General features: G+C 41.4%; 2 protein-coding genes across 2 annotated transcripts in view; one reads left to right on the forward strand and one right to left on the reverse strand.

The window, feature by feature from the left end:
• LOC146046019 (dipeptidase 2-like) overlaps positions 1-2,398 on the reverse strand; it is a 68,919-nt gene extending 66,521 nt beyond the window's left edge. Inside the window, exon 1 of the mRNA XM_083165182.1 lies at positions 2,297-2,398. Coding sequence (XP_083021308.1) covers positions 2,297-2,365 — 69 coding nt within the window. The 5' untranslated portion in view covers positions 2,366-2,398. The remainder of the gene's footprint in view (positions 1-2,296) is intronic.
• DUS2 (dihydrouridine synthase 2) overlaps positions 1-15,083 on the forward strand; it is a 67,613-nt gene that overhangs the window by 3,411 nt on the left and 49,119 nt on the right. Inside the window, exons 3-5 of the mRNA XM_083165181.1 lie at positions 7,192-7,237; positions 9,555-9,646; positions 14,884-14,927. Coding sequence (XP_083021307.1) covers positions 7,192-7,237; positions 9,555-9,646; positions 14,884-14,927 — 182 coding nt within the window. The remainder of the gene's footprint in view (positions 1-7,191; positions 7,238-9,554; positions 9,647-14,883; positions 14,928-15,083) is intronic.

Genomic DNA, 15,083 nt, shown 5'->3' on the forward strand with positions numbered 1-15,083 from the left:
ATTGGGGCACAGATTTTGGGGTGCTTTGTCTCCTTCATTCCTTGCGAAAATGAAAAATTTTGAGCCAGAACTGCATTTTTGTGTAAAAAATTACATTTTTTTACACAAAAATGCAGATCTGGCTCAAAATTTTTCATTTTCACAAGGAATGAAGGAGACAAAGCACCCCAAAATCTGTGCCCCAATTTCTCCCGAGTATGGCAATGCCTCACATGTGACCAAAAAATACCAGTTGGGTGCATGGCAGGACTCAGAAGGGAAGGAGTGATTTTTGGATTTTGCAGCACAGATTCTGGTTGAATGACCCCTGAAGCACCCATACAGTGGAACCCCCCCACAAGTGACCCCATTTTGCAAACTACACCCTTCAGGGAATTCATCAGGGGGTATAGTGTACATTTCAAACCCCCAGGGGTTTCACCAATTTTGATACAACTGAGCTGTGAAAATGAAAAATTAAATTTTTTCATTTTCACAGCCCAGTTGTATCAAAATTGGTGAAACCCCTGGGGGTTTGAAATGTACACTATACCTCTAAATGAATTCCCTGAAGGGTGTAGTTTGCAAAATGGGGTGACTTGTGGGGGAGGTTCCTAACTTTTAGCACTTATGGTGCCTAGAAACCTACATGGTGCCTAAAAAAAAATCTCATAAAAAGGAGGCTCCAAAATCAAGTAGGTGCTCCTTCTATTATGAAGCCTGTGGTTTGGTCAACGTGCACACTAGGGCCACATATAGGATATTTATGAAAACAAAAGAATTGGGGGAATCAATTTTTAGTCACATTTCTCTAGTAAAATCTACTGTGTTCGTTAGAAAAACGTATTAAAATTGAAACTCTGCAAAAAAAAAGAAATTTTGAAATTTCACCTACACTTTGTTTTAATTCCTGTGAAACACCTAAAGGGTTAACAAACTTCCAAAATGCTGTTTTGAATACTGTGAGGGGTGCAGTTTTTGAAATGGCATCATTTATGGGGGTGTCTCACATACAAGTCCCTCAAAGTCACATCAGAACTGAACTGGTCCCTAAAAAAATCAGTGTTTGAAATTTTCTTGAAAATTTGAGAATTTGCTATTCATATTTGAAGCCTCCTAGTGTCCCAAAAAATTAAAAGGAAGTTGAAATAATGATGTCAACATAAAGTATACATATGGTCTATGTTAGTTATTAACTATTTTGAGTGGTAAGATTATTTGTCTCACAAGCAGAAAATTTAACATTTTGCAAATTGCTAAATTTTCCATTTTTTTACGACATTTTGGTATTTTTCACAAAAAAACACAGACTGCATCGACCCAAATTTACCACTAATTTGAAGTACAATGTGTCACGAAAAAACAATCTCAAAATCACTGGGATAAGTAAAAGCAAAAAAAAGTTATCCCCACTTAAGTGAGACATGTCAGATTTGAAAAAAAGGGCTCTGTCAGGAACGCAAAAACTGGCTCTGTCAGGAAGGGGTTAATCTTTTAAATTTGCCAGGATACAGGGTTCTTTTAGTCACCCATACACTGAACAGATTAAACCAAAATAATGGTTATTTTATCACCACACACAGAAATAGGTAATATACAGGAACAAGAGGTAAATGTACCTCAGAAACAATGGTCACGATTCAGACCTGATAGCTCAGAACAGGCCAACCTGTGGCTCTCCAGATGTTGTGAAACTACAAATCCCAGCATGCCTTGCCACACTTCCTTATAGCAAAACTGTGGCAAGGCATGAGGGGATTTGTAGTTTGACAACATCTGGAGAGCCACAGGTTGACCAGGCCTGTGGATAGCTGGTCTCCGAATCTATGGTGGTGCCGGCCACCTGTCAATCTACCTGTGAAGCCATCACTGGGGTGTAAATTTGCAGCTCTGCAAATTGGTCTGAATTGAGCCCAATAAGCAGGTAGCAATCCAAATAGGCAGTCTTCACAGAAGACAGAGTTCCACAACAATTCCACGCAGGATTTAAAGTCAAACTGTTCCACACAGCAGAATTATCAAGGATTCCACACAGCAGTGATAGCACTTAATTTTACAGAGTTCCCCACTGCAACACTATTATGGATTTCACACAGCAGTGATAGTAAAGTAGTCAGCAGGAGTAAATTTATATAGGTCCACACAACACTGGAAATTACACAGAGGAGAGTTGTTGAGCCCACACAGGGCAGGTGATGCTTCCACAATGTACCTGACCAGAGAGTGTCACCCTTAGCCAAGGCCAGCGACTAACCTCAACAGCTGACCTGCTCAAGCGCGTTTCAGACCTTCCAAATGTCCATGATGCGGTACTCACCTTTTGAAGTTGCACAGTTTCCTGATTGGTGGGTTTCTTAATCCGCTCTCTACCTGCTACCTCACACATCTGTCCTTTCCCTACATGCTGGGTCAGGCTCTGAGAGGACTGTTAGACAGGAACAAAGGGATGCAAATATAAGGAACAATGGCATTGAAATTTGTTTGTCATGAATATCTCCTGTGCAGGTAGTATTTAACCCATGAGGAGACTTTCCGATGAGAAATTACATTTACCTGAGTAATATTTTAGCATAGAATGCACAGGCCAATGCAGGAGAAGTTCCCAGTTTTTATTATGCAAGGATTGAACATACTGAACAAAGTCTAACAGTACTTTACCTCGAATATACCATTAATGGCCACTATTTGCCATACCCAATTGGCCCAATTAATGGCCAATTCTGCCATCAAGCCACCTCTCACTTGCTTGCACCTCATGTAATCTGTCTGTTGCCCCTTCCTACTAGATTGTAAGCTCTTCAGAGCAGGACCCTCTTCCCTACTGTCGGCTAAGCCCTCTTCTCTTCACATGTCACTTACAGCTCTCCCATACTCAAACACTCAGCAACCATCTTTGTCCACATACTCACCTCCATCTCTGGCCACCAGTCCCTAGAATTACGTTGATTAAATCCTCACTACTTACCTTTAAGCTGTAATGTGTACTGAACTGTGACATTCGTTTTACCTGTAATCTATTTCTGTTATTTGTTTACTGTAAGTTTTGTCTCCCTGTCCTGTTCCTTTGTTGGGCGCAGGAAACCCTTGCGGTGCCTTATAAATAATAATAATAATCAGCAGAGAATTACCATGGGAACGCCCATGAAACTCTGGGAGTACCCATGTGCGTGACCGCTCGCTGCCACCCCTCACCTGCATTGCTGTGTGCGAGCAGCCAGTGAATAGTCAATCCCGCCGTGGCCACTTGCACCAAGCAGCTGCACATGTGCATTAAAGTATATGTACATGCGCAGTATCCAAACATTGCTTACCAATGCAAATTCGCCACACATTCAATGACGAAATGCCCACCGATGACCTCAGCGGAAGCCACTGCTATGAATCTGAACACCGCTAAGATAGCACCCTCAGATCTCCCCGAAGGTGGCTAATACGTATTGGAAGATATTCAAAAACTCACTATTGTAGGATTGAATGCGTGTGCCCTGGAAAACACATTCCCTCCTACCACCATCTAAGTCTGTATGTTACATGGGGTTAAAGAGTGCGATCGCTGACCCTGGAAATCACATGACCACCAGTGGGGACAGGAACTAAAGAGGACATACGGAGACCCGCACCGGAATGCTTTTGTGAACCAAGGGGCTATGGGATGCTGACCCTCTAAAACACTATTTGCCCATTTACAATATTCCAGTCTATTACTCAGAACTCAGAAATGTTTTGAAACATTTGGTCTTTACCAGCACAAACGAATGCTTGCTCCAAATAAGTTGTAACCCACTTGCAGCCTGTAACACTGTCCTTATAACTGTTCAGTACAACTGTGACTTGTTTTTTACATTCTAACCTGTATCCATCACATGTACTCTGACTTGATATTAACATATGTATAACATCACATACCTGTTGTCATACACATACAGTATGTATGTGGATCATTGTGACTCCAAAATAATAAACGTTTTTGTATTTCCTACTCACAAATACGTATAATACGTGCTGACACACATTTGTTTAGTTGATCTATTGTATAAGTTTTTGTGAATGAACATTCCCAAGTGGGGGGGGGGTGCAGAGCGGGCCGTTTTGTATGTGGCAGCTTTGTTAGATACCCCGCCAGGACAGTATTACATTGTAACATATCCACTTTAATCATCAGGGAATTTAGTAATCGCAAACTTTCCCCCAGAGGACAACTTATACCTTTGCCAATGGCGCACAGGGGCAGGGGGTACACTCAACCTCCTTCATACAAATAAGAGCCGTCCAAGGTCAGTCCATTTATTTCTCCCTCAAACACCAAATAGGCGCATGACCAATATTAGGTTCCTCAATGCCTGGGGCCAAAGATGGACCCTCCTTTGAGAATAATACAGCTGTTGGCTGCAGGGAAGTTATCAGGACATGCTAATCATGTTCCGTCTCTCGGCTGGAGTTCCTTCTGTACTGTCCCGTATGACCCTGTTTGCTGCCAGCATGGTTGACGTAGCTGGTGGAGCACCACTCGGGGTTATAACCGCTGAAGATTCCAGGATTATCTCCAATTGATCTGTATGTGATGTTGCTTAGGGCAATACATTCCCTGCTACAGGTCGCTCTACAATTTCTAAACGTTAAGACTTCTTCATAACCTTCATGTGAGGTTAGGGTAGCGAAGGATACACAGGGTATTTTCTTCCCCCGCCTCCCCAGGTGAAAGATTGTTAATGGGGCTTCTATTGTCATGTTGTCACAATGGGTTTTGCTCAGGTTAATATGCCAGGCAGCCTGGAACAAAATGCCATCTGTCCATGGTATGCTCGGGTGTGAGAAGTTGATCAATACCCCCCCAAACAATGTAAACTCCTTACTAGGTCTCCATCTTCCACCTCAGTAAAAGGGAAGGTGTAGTGTATGTCCTCCTGTGGGGCCTGTATTGTGGGCATTGATTCTCTTCCTTGAAAATATTTGACCTTTTTCACAAGATGAGCATCTGTGAACTTTCTTTAGCCACATCACTGCAGTTCATCTTTCATTACATAGGGCCTGATCCTCTCTTCTCTGATGTGACCAGGCTTCTGTGCTCGTGGGCTGTGTGATTCCACTGTCACTGCTGTAAAATGTGAGGATACAGGGTCTAATCACCCAGACATTTAGAAGATGAAACCTATATAATGGCTTCTTTTTCACTACAGAGAAATTCGGTACTATACATGTATAGGAGATATCTAGTGCAGGAGTAATATGCAGGTAGCAATCCCAATAGGCAGTCCTTGTAGAAGATAAAGGTCCACAAAGCAGAACTATTGCTGATTCCACACAGCAGTGATAGCAGATTAGCCTATACAATTACACAGGGTTCCACACTGCAACATAATCATGGGATCCACATAGCAGTGATAGTGTAGTAGTCTGCAGGAGTACATTTGTACAAGTCCACTCAGGAAAGTTGTTGAGCCCACTCAGAGCAGGGGATGCATCCCACAATGTACATTTAGATTTTAACCCTTAGCCAAGGCCAGTGAGTAATATAAGGGAACTCCCAAAATCCCATATGCTGTGCTCCTCTGTTGAAGTTGCCCAGTTTCTTAATCTGCTTTCTACCACATTTGTCCGTCTCCTGCTTACCACATGATGGGTCAGGCTCCTAATAGGGCTAAGGAGCAAGGGGCAGGAAATAGAGGGACCAATGTCATGGAAATTGGGTTTAAGTGCAGAGTATTCCCTTTGGTGGGATTTAACCCATGAGGTGCCTGTCCAATGATATTACATTTTCCTGATGGGTGCTTCCTGTGTGGCCATATTAGGATAACAGATGCCAATAAAAGCTTGCAAGTACCTAACACAGTGGTTCCCAACCCTGGTCCTCAAGTACCCCCAACAGTGCACGTGTTTCAGGTCACCCGGCAGGTACACAGGTGCACACATTCAGGCACATTTTAAAAGATCCACCATGGAGCTAAATATGTCACTTGTGATTCTGTATGGAGTCTTGGTACACTCTTGGGGGTACTTGAGGACCAGGGTTGGGAACCACTGAACTAAAATATGGCCTTGTACACAGAATGTCACCAGGTCACAATCCACCTGTGTTTACCTGAGTAATATTATACAGGCTAATGCAAAAGTTTGAGTTCTTTGAATGAGCACATACTGTACATGGGGAATAGGTACACCAGCAAGAGGGACAGGGGAACATAAGGTCTAAAAATGATATAACTAACTGCAAATAAGAAAGCACCACAAATACAATTGTATCCTCACAGTGGCCCTTATTCTAGTTGATTTGGACGGATGCGTATTTCGGACAGGATCTGAGTGTTCTTAGCCCCGCCCACCGTAATGGATCACTCACACCGTCCGAATGCGGTAAGATGCTGAGCGAACGGACCGCGAGTGGATGTTTCATGTGAACACCTCCCCCATCTGTGGGAACCTCCCCCATCCTCCGATGGTCGCCGGCCCCCGAATGATGGACCGAGCGGTCAGACAGCTCCGAGTGCTCCAGACCACTTGGACATTTTTCCGTATGGAAGCAGGGATATGGGCGGGCAGCTGGCATCCGGCTATGTCATATGTCCGCCCCCCCACACGTGCGTCACGGCCGCATTACCATACGTACGCCCAGTGTTTTCATGGGAATGCCCATGAAACGCGCGGCATACGCATATGGTAATGAGCCCAAACAGCCCTTCACGCCCCTCTCCACCCCCTGCTCGGATGCTTCCATACGATCAGATCGCACGTCGTGTTCAGACGTGCGAGGTGTTCGCACATGCGCAGATACGCCTCTGCACATGCGCAAACATCGGCCGTCCGACCGCACACGGAGCCATCCGACTCAATCAGAATAAGGGCCAGTGAGTAACTTGGTGATCTGGAAAATGTGACTGGTTTGCGGTCTTAAGGAGCGAGTTTGAGAACCACTACCTTAAGAGTAATGCGATTTCCCTGGTTGTTCTCCTCATAGTCCAGGCTGAAAACATGGGAGTCATTAAGCAGCTTCTTGTTGGTTCCTCTGCAGGCAATATGTTCTAAAGTTATTTTATCATATTAGCTGGAACTGTTATATTTTGTTGGAAACTTAACAAGCACTTGTATCTCTAGGCATATATTAGTTATAACCGTGTATTTGGTGAGCAGCGTAGAACACCACTGTTGTGTACAGGGACTGTAACATATACGTAAAGTTTTGTGTGTGCTGATGAGTGTTAATATGATTTCCCGTAGGAGCTGGTTGACCTAAAGATGTTGCAGTGTAAGCGAGTTGTAAATGGTAAGAATGCTGTTGAAACGTAAACAAGAACTTCTTGAATAATATTTTTATGTTTATAGTATTTTTTGATATCGCAAATGGTAGCAATAACATTGCAAATACATGGTTATACTATGTAAAAACACTTCTTTGTATTATGTCTAAACATAAAGAAACAATTTGCGGTACTTATATGTTAGTTGGACGCCCACTAAGCTATTTGCTTAGTTTTACGCGTCCCCTCGCGGGGCTCACTACGCTCGCCACGCTTCGGGCTCGTTGGCTCGCTGCTCTCACCACACTATATAAAATCAACTCCATGCCGACATGGATAGTGGGGGTATGAGCGCACTAACTGTAGTGGGCGCCCAACTAACATATAAGTACATAATTTGCATCTGTACAATAAAGCAAATGGTAGTATTTAAACCGGCCACCTTGCATTGCATATCATGATTTGATGTATGAGCAAAATAAATACCAAATATGATGTACTGGGAGGTGGAAGAGGGGGCAGTGTAAGGGTATTCGGAGTATGGTGGTCCATACAGAGAGAAAATTCCAAGACATACCAGTCTCAGTGGATCATATCAATGATATCTTGTCTCACATTGACAGTTATAAGGGATTGCCTTAACCCAGTGGTTACCACACTATGGGCCTTATTCTGGCTGACTTGCAAGGCTGCGAAAATCCACCAAACACTGCCTGCACGGCCGCCCGCCCGTTCCCCCTTCACATGCCGCAATACCCCCCATCTCCATTTGCAGCTAGCGTGCAGGTTTTAAATCATTCGATGGTCACCCGCTGTGAGCACCCGTATATGGATCAAGGAACGTAATTTAGACAGACTTGTTATCTTTATTGCACCTTGAGATTGCGTTTTACCTCAGGTTGTATGTATGTAAAACCATTGCCTGCCAATTATAATACATGTGGACAACCAGACACCCTGCTGTATGCTACCACATTACTGACCCTAAGGATGCACAATTTATTTTAACTCCTTGATTGGTGGGTTTCCCTGGGGCTGGACAAACCTACCAGGCCTGGTTTGTCCTGCCCCAGAAATAGTCGCCACTCAAGCTGCTGGTCTTAACCCTGCTCCCCTGGGTCTGCTGCTGCCGGCTTTGCCTGTTTCAGGCCGTTAAGTTCAGAGCCGCTTTGATGTAGAGGGTGTTCAGACGCTCGGGCATCCATGTGTTCAGGCACAACGTATATTAAAAACTTATTCAAGACAAATTTGCCACCCCCCCCCAAAAAAAATTAAAAAATATAGATTTTTTTTTCTTTTTCCGGAACAATATATCAGACCATCAGTGATTGGACCACCATTGTGGCTTTATCTTTTCCCTGCTTTTTTTTACATTTTCCTGGCAGATACAGAGAGCAGCAGCAGCCTGATATACACAGTGTCGTGGTGTATTTATATTGGGTGTAATGCGTACAGTGCACATGGGGCCCTGAATGTGTGGTTGAACAATACAACATGGACAAAAATTTGTGGGTGTTTCACAGATTTTGCCCTTTTTCCCCATGCACGATTACGATTAAGATCAGAAAAAAGGTACTTTAAAAATGAGAAAAATGCGGGCAATTGAATACTATGGAGTAAAAAACACGGCACTTAATTGAATACCCCGCTAAGTGTTTCCAGAATACTAATTATGATATTCGATTGGATATCTAAAAACTGATGGACAACAGACAAATCTAGAAGTTGAACAACTATGAACACCCCTGCTATAGCTGAGTTATTGAATGTTCCAGTTCAGCTTCCAGCCAATAACATCAATGCCCTCTATGAAAGAGTAGATGTTCTCAATAATAAAGGTGAACAGAATGTAAAGTTAGGTTGTAATTGTTTAATATATTTACCAAACTTCTTTTTTTGCTATACCGAACTGTATAGATTTCTTTCAATCATATACCTTATTTTTACCTACATTATATTATGGACGGTGTAACGGTTAGCATTGCCTTCTCACATTGCTGAGGTCATGGGTTTGATTCCCACCATGGCTCTATCTGTGTGGAATTCTCCCCGTACTTGCGTGGGTTTCCTTTGGGTACTTCGGTTTCCTCCTACAATCTAAAAATGAACTAGTAGCTTAATTAGCAAAAAAGTAAACACAATAACCTTCACGTGAAAGTGTTTGCAGACTAGATGGGACAAGTTCTGAACTGCCATCAAATTCTATGTTTATATGTATAGTTGTTTTTGTTTTGCATGAAAATAAGAAATTATTTATAAAATGTGAGTATTTGATTAATTCACTCGATACTGAACACATCAAGTCCTGTACTAAAGTAGCACATTTTCTTTTACTTCTGCTAGAAGTTCTTCAGACGGTGGATTATGTGGCTCCCACAGAGAGAATCATTTTTCAGACCTGTGAGAGGGAGAAAGATCGGATTGTTTTCCAGATGGTGAGAGCCTTCATTATTTTGAACTATATTCAAGAAAAGTGTGTGTGTGTAATGAGCAGCACTCGCAGGGATTTTCAATGAAAGACTCCCAGACGGGTAAGTATGTCGACGTTTCGGACGTCACTCCTTTATCAAGACTAGAAACTTCTAATCTTTATAATGGAGTGAAGTCCGAAACGTCAACATACTTACCCATCTGGGAGTCATTGAAAATCCCTGCGAGTGCCGCTCATCACCTCCATATGCTGTCTCTGGTGTTGTACCCCAGTAATTGCTCCTCACGGTCTTATGAAGTCAGGGATGTAGCAAAAACTCCCTAATACTCAAGTATAATTCAACATTTTGATTTTATTAATAGTGTTCAGGAATAACAAGTTCAGGTATATACAGGTGAGGAGACCTTGTGCTCTGAGTGCAGGCGAAGGATACTGACATCATCCGTCTCAGACACTTTAATCAAGTACAGCATAGAATAAACAATACAGATATTTACAACAACGGAAACAATGAAATAAATGCATATGCTAACAATATGATATAATGGAGAAAACTGATGGTGATTGTGTAGATTACAATGTATAGACATCACAAAAAAACAGTTCAAAGAATAAATATTCATTTAGCCGCTAATTGCAAGAGTTTTCTTGCTCGATCGCCGTCCCTTTTGTCTTCTGGGATGGTGTCAGTGATTTTGTATCTTAGCGATGCCTGGGTATGTTTGCGTTCGGAAAAATGTTGTGCCACCAGTTGATCAATTTTCTTGCCCTCTAAGGCAAGTCTGATGGCACTGTGATGTTGGGCCATACGTTCCTTGAACATACAAATGGTTTTCCCCACATAATAAAACCCACATGGACAACGCAGGAAATAAATTACATATTTACTTGTGCAGATGCACAAAGGAGTCCCCCATTTCGAGTTAAGTGTCGGTGGAAGAGAGCAAGGCCACCCACACCCAGACAATTTATTTATTCACCTCCTGCGACCAGACCAGCTTCTAGAACCCACTGCCAAAGCCACAAATTTTGGTACAGCCTAACTACAAACACCAGGTAGAGCACCAAACAACAACAGGAGCTCCCTGGACTGGAGATCAGCACCTCTCCTAAACAAGTCCCCCTCCGTTTACTGGCCACTACAAATGAGAGAAGCAACATAGGAACATTTACAGGACATTATACGGCTGAACTGTGGGTGACTATACAGGCTCTCATTACTTACTTTTGTGGTACCATTGATTTTTATGGTCTTATGAATTATCATTTTCAAATATACTTATTTTTTTTTTTTCAGAATAGTTTTTATTTAATCAGTACGAATTTTGAACATGAAGTACTTCACATAAGGCCACAACATAAATTAACAATAGCAGGATAGTAATGTAAGGTACAAATAAGTTCATATAGCATAAAAAATATACTTATTTTTAAATAAATTCTTGTATACTATTACCTACACCTGTTGCATGTTTTTAGATAAATGCGGTTTCACCCCCTCTTTTTCTTTGTACTGCTTGTGATAGATTAGTGTTTGTAATGTATTGTGTTTTTTTATAACCTTGACATCTAATACACGTCTAAATAGTGTGTGCTGTTATTCTGGACATTGTATGTGAACTTGATGTTCGTGTCCAAGGTATTAACGGTATTCATCATATCACAAAACAGGATGAATACATCATCAATGTATCTGGTGTAGAATATTATATCATTGCAATATTTGGCATTTTTAAAAAACAGAAAATGTTCATCTTGAAATATAAGGGTGTGATGAAGAATCCCACTCAGATATCTTTGTGCAGAATAGCAGTGAGGACTGGGTCGATGTATGATGTTACGGGTGCCTTAGTAAAAGGTCTGGTGTGTCCTTTATATATGTCTCTGAACACTCGGCACTCCCGAATTCTTATTTCAATGTTAAAGTTGTAATTGCCCGGTGCCCTTGCGATATGGAGATGTAGAGAGATTTAGAGTGTGGCACTTACGATTTTATGAAGTTAGGGATGTAGCAGAAACTCCCAAGTTATAATTCAAAGTTTTGAAATTGCATTATTCAGCATAACATAATTTTGCCTTTGTCATCAAGAGCTTCCTTCTCCTTTTTAAATATAACTCGGAAATGCCATAGAACTGCACATACTGTACAGGCCATTGTGATTTCTTGTCTTTCCCAAAGGTAAACCTCTATCTTTCTACATGTTGTGCAATTGCTGCATCAGCCGTCAGCGCTCATTCTGAAGGGTGATCTAACTTGCACAGGTGGATCAGATTTTTTTCCCCCATATATATATTTTATTGAAACTTAAATGGTAAGGTAACATACAGTGAAAGAATGCTTACACAGAATATCCAAATTCAATCAAACAGTATATTTCCCACGTACATAATAGTTCAAGACAATTACTCATCAAAGGATAGAAAGTGTATAAACTCTAAATATAACCGTGACAAACACACATGGAAATGATTGCTGAAAGATTTTTTAGAGCGGTGATTAAAATGAAGGAAGGGCAGAAAGAGCAAGCAAAAAGGTGGATTCTAGGATGAAGTTAAAATAAAGACATAAGATAATATAATATAATAATGATAAACAAAAAATAAATGAATAAATAAAAGGCAAAAATGTTTAAGCTATTTTCTGATACTTTGAGAAGTCCACGGAGTTTCCTATTCTAACCCTGTTCTTAAATGCCGGTAATTGCCGGTTCCGACATTTATAGCTGTTGGAATTGCCGCTGGTGGTGTGGGCGGTTAGGGGACTTAGGCAGTGTCTAGATGTGAAGGGTGGACCGCGGGTGTTAGCGGCTGGGGAACTCGGACAGCGTCCGGCTCTCGTTGTGGATCGAAAGCCTTGTTTGTGAGCAAGTATAGTTACGGGAGGCAGGGCCTGAATACATTTATCCCAGAAACGGAATAGGGCAGGTGTCATAAAGTTTGTGCCAGTCCATTGTTGCAGGATCACTTTGCGGCCTACAGCTGATAAAAGCACTTTTAGTTTCTTCTCTAGGAATGTCCAGTGTGTCTGCCAGGAATCCAAAGATTGCCCAAGAGGCAGTATAACGAAATAAGATGCCCATTTTCACATTTGAGAGCAGTCCCAAAAACAATGCATAATATCAGCTTGCAGTGTCGGATATACCCATTAAATGTCTCCTTTTGGGGATAGATATGCCGGATGGATTATCTTGTAGGACATTTTCTGGTATGGGCTTGCTGGAATAAGCTTCAAAGATGAGTAAAAGGATTTCATTATCTGTTCAGAAGATATGGAAGTGACTTGGGAGGCCCACTTGTCAATTTGTGGTCATTCGGTTTCAAGATGAATCTCAACTTGGATTTGTGAATAAATAGAAGATGTAGAGTTTGTGCCTGTACGTATAAGTGAGTCCATAGGATTGATATAATCAGCATCTTGTAGATTAGGCGATGCTGAATTGTATGTAATGAACATCTTGGGGTTAATATTACGTTTCTCCATCGCCTCGTCTAACAGAAGTGGCATATTATGCAAAAGGAAACAAATTCCTAGGATACCATGTGAGCGCCATGTAGTGAAGGGCATTGCAGCCGTTCCTTGTTAAAATTCTAAATTGCCAACTAGGGGGAGAAAAGGGGAATGTAAAAATTGGAGGCCAAGACCTCCTGGACAGCCTCCATGCCTGGGCAGTAGAGTTTAACAAGATATTGTTATAATGGGGGGTTTGTACTGTGTGAAGATTAGTATGTAGGCGATAACTGAGGGAGAGGGGAGTACATAATTGGGATTCTAAAGCCACATCTGTATACAGTATATATTTGATTCCCTAATCCAATCCATGGCAAAGCGTAGAAGGCCTGCTATGTCTTATGTCTGCCCGGTTTACCACCCCCTTTATATGTAGTTTGGGAGAGTTCTTTTGCACTAATCCTGGGTGTTTTGTTGTTCCAAATAAACTTAGTAAATGCAGAATTAAGAAGAGATAAATCCGGTTTAGAAACAAAGGGGTAGATTTATTAAGCTCGGTGAAGTGATAAAGTGTCTGGTTTTTATCACTGGCCAATCAGCTCCTACCTGTAATTTTTCAAACCAAGCCTGTAACTTCACAGTTAGGAGCTGATTGGCCGGTGATAAAAACCAGTCACTTCATCACTTCACCGAGGTTAATAAATCTGCCTCTGAGGGGTAGATGTATGAAGCAGTGATAAGGGAGGAGAAGTGATAAATTGCCTTTTACTTTATCACCGGCCAATCAGCTTCTAACTGTCCATTTTTAAACCCAGCCTGTAACTTAATAGTCAGGAGCTGATTGGCCGGTATAAAGTACTAGGCAATTTATCACTTCTCTTCCCTTATCACTGCTTCATACATCTACCCCTAAAAGTGAAGTCATTTGAAGTACATACTGTATAACCGTTTCGGATTTTTGAAAGATCACCGAAAATCCTGCAAAGGATGAAAAATGTTTTTGTCTCAATAAGTAAGGGAATAATATAATGAGGTTCGGAGATAAAAAGTAAAATATCATTCGCGAATGCAGTAATACGGAGTTCCCTATCACCTATTTGTACCCCTTTAAATCCCGGGAGTTGTAGAATATAGCGTATAAGGGGCTCCAAGGCCCAAACTAAAGAGGAGAGGGGACACAGGACATCCCTGCCTTGTGCCTCTCTCTAAAATAAATAGTAGGGAGGAGATGTTATTAACTACTACTTGTGCGGTAGGTGTATTGTAAAGATCGCATAAACATTGAAAATGCAGCACTCTCTTAGGTGCGACCAGGATATTTTAGCAAACACTTTTTCAGCATCTAAATTGAAAAGAATGTAATTACATCTTTCCTGGGTACGTTTATGTGTTACAGCAGCAATGGCCGCTCTAATGCCTTGTACCGATTGTCTATGTTTAACAAAGCGAGTAAGACGGGTAAGGCATGTCTGAAGACGGTTGGTCTAATATATCAAGTTGGGAGCAGAGGACAAGTTGGGTCATTGAAGGGCCAATTTGAGTACTACATACCTCCATCCCGTCCATAGATGGATCGATGACCAAGTGGATGTTTATAATTTTTTCTAAGACGGCTGCAAAAAAGGAAAGCTGTGAGACATTTGGGGCATATAAGTTCAAAAGAGTATAAATTGTACCATCAACCAAGATATCTAGCAATTTAAATCTCATGTAAAATTGACTTGTGATTTGCTACTAGCAATGCTCCAGGAAAAGACTGTATTTATTTATTTCTTATATTTTTTTGCCTTTAGGGGACGTCTGATGCAGAGCGGGCATTAAATGTTGCAAAACTTATGTGAGTATAATGTAAATTTTGGCCTTGGTGTCAATGCCCTTCTATAAATGCAGAATAATTTCAGTTGCATTTAAATAATATCAGTGTATTGCAAGAATTACCACAATTAATGCGTGGCATTAGAATATAGTATTAAACATTTAAATTAGGAGTTGA

This window comes from Crinia signifera, chromosome 11 (genome assembly GCF_055691185.1).
Source record: "Crinia signifera chromosome 11, ASM5569118v1, whole genome shotgun sequence".
Taxonomy (NCBI): Eukaryota; Metazoa; Chordata; class Amphibia; order Anura; family Myobatrachidae; genus Crinia; species Crinia signifera.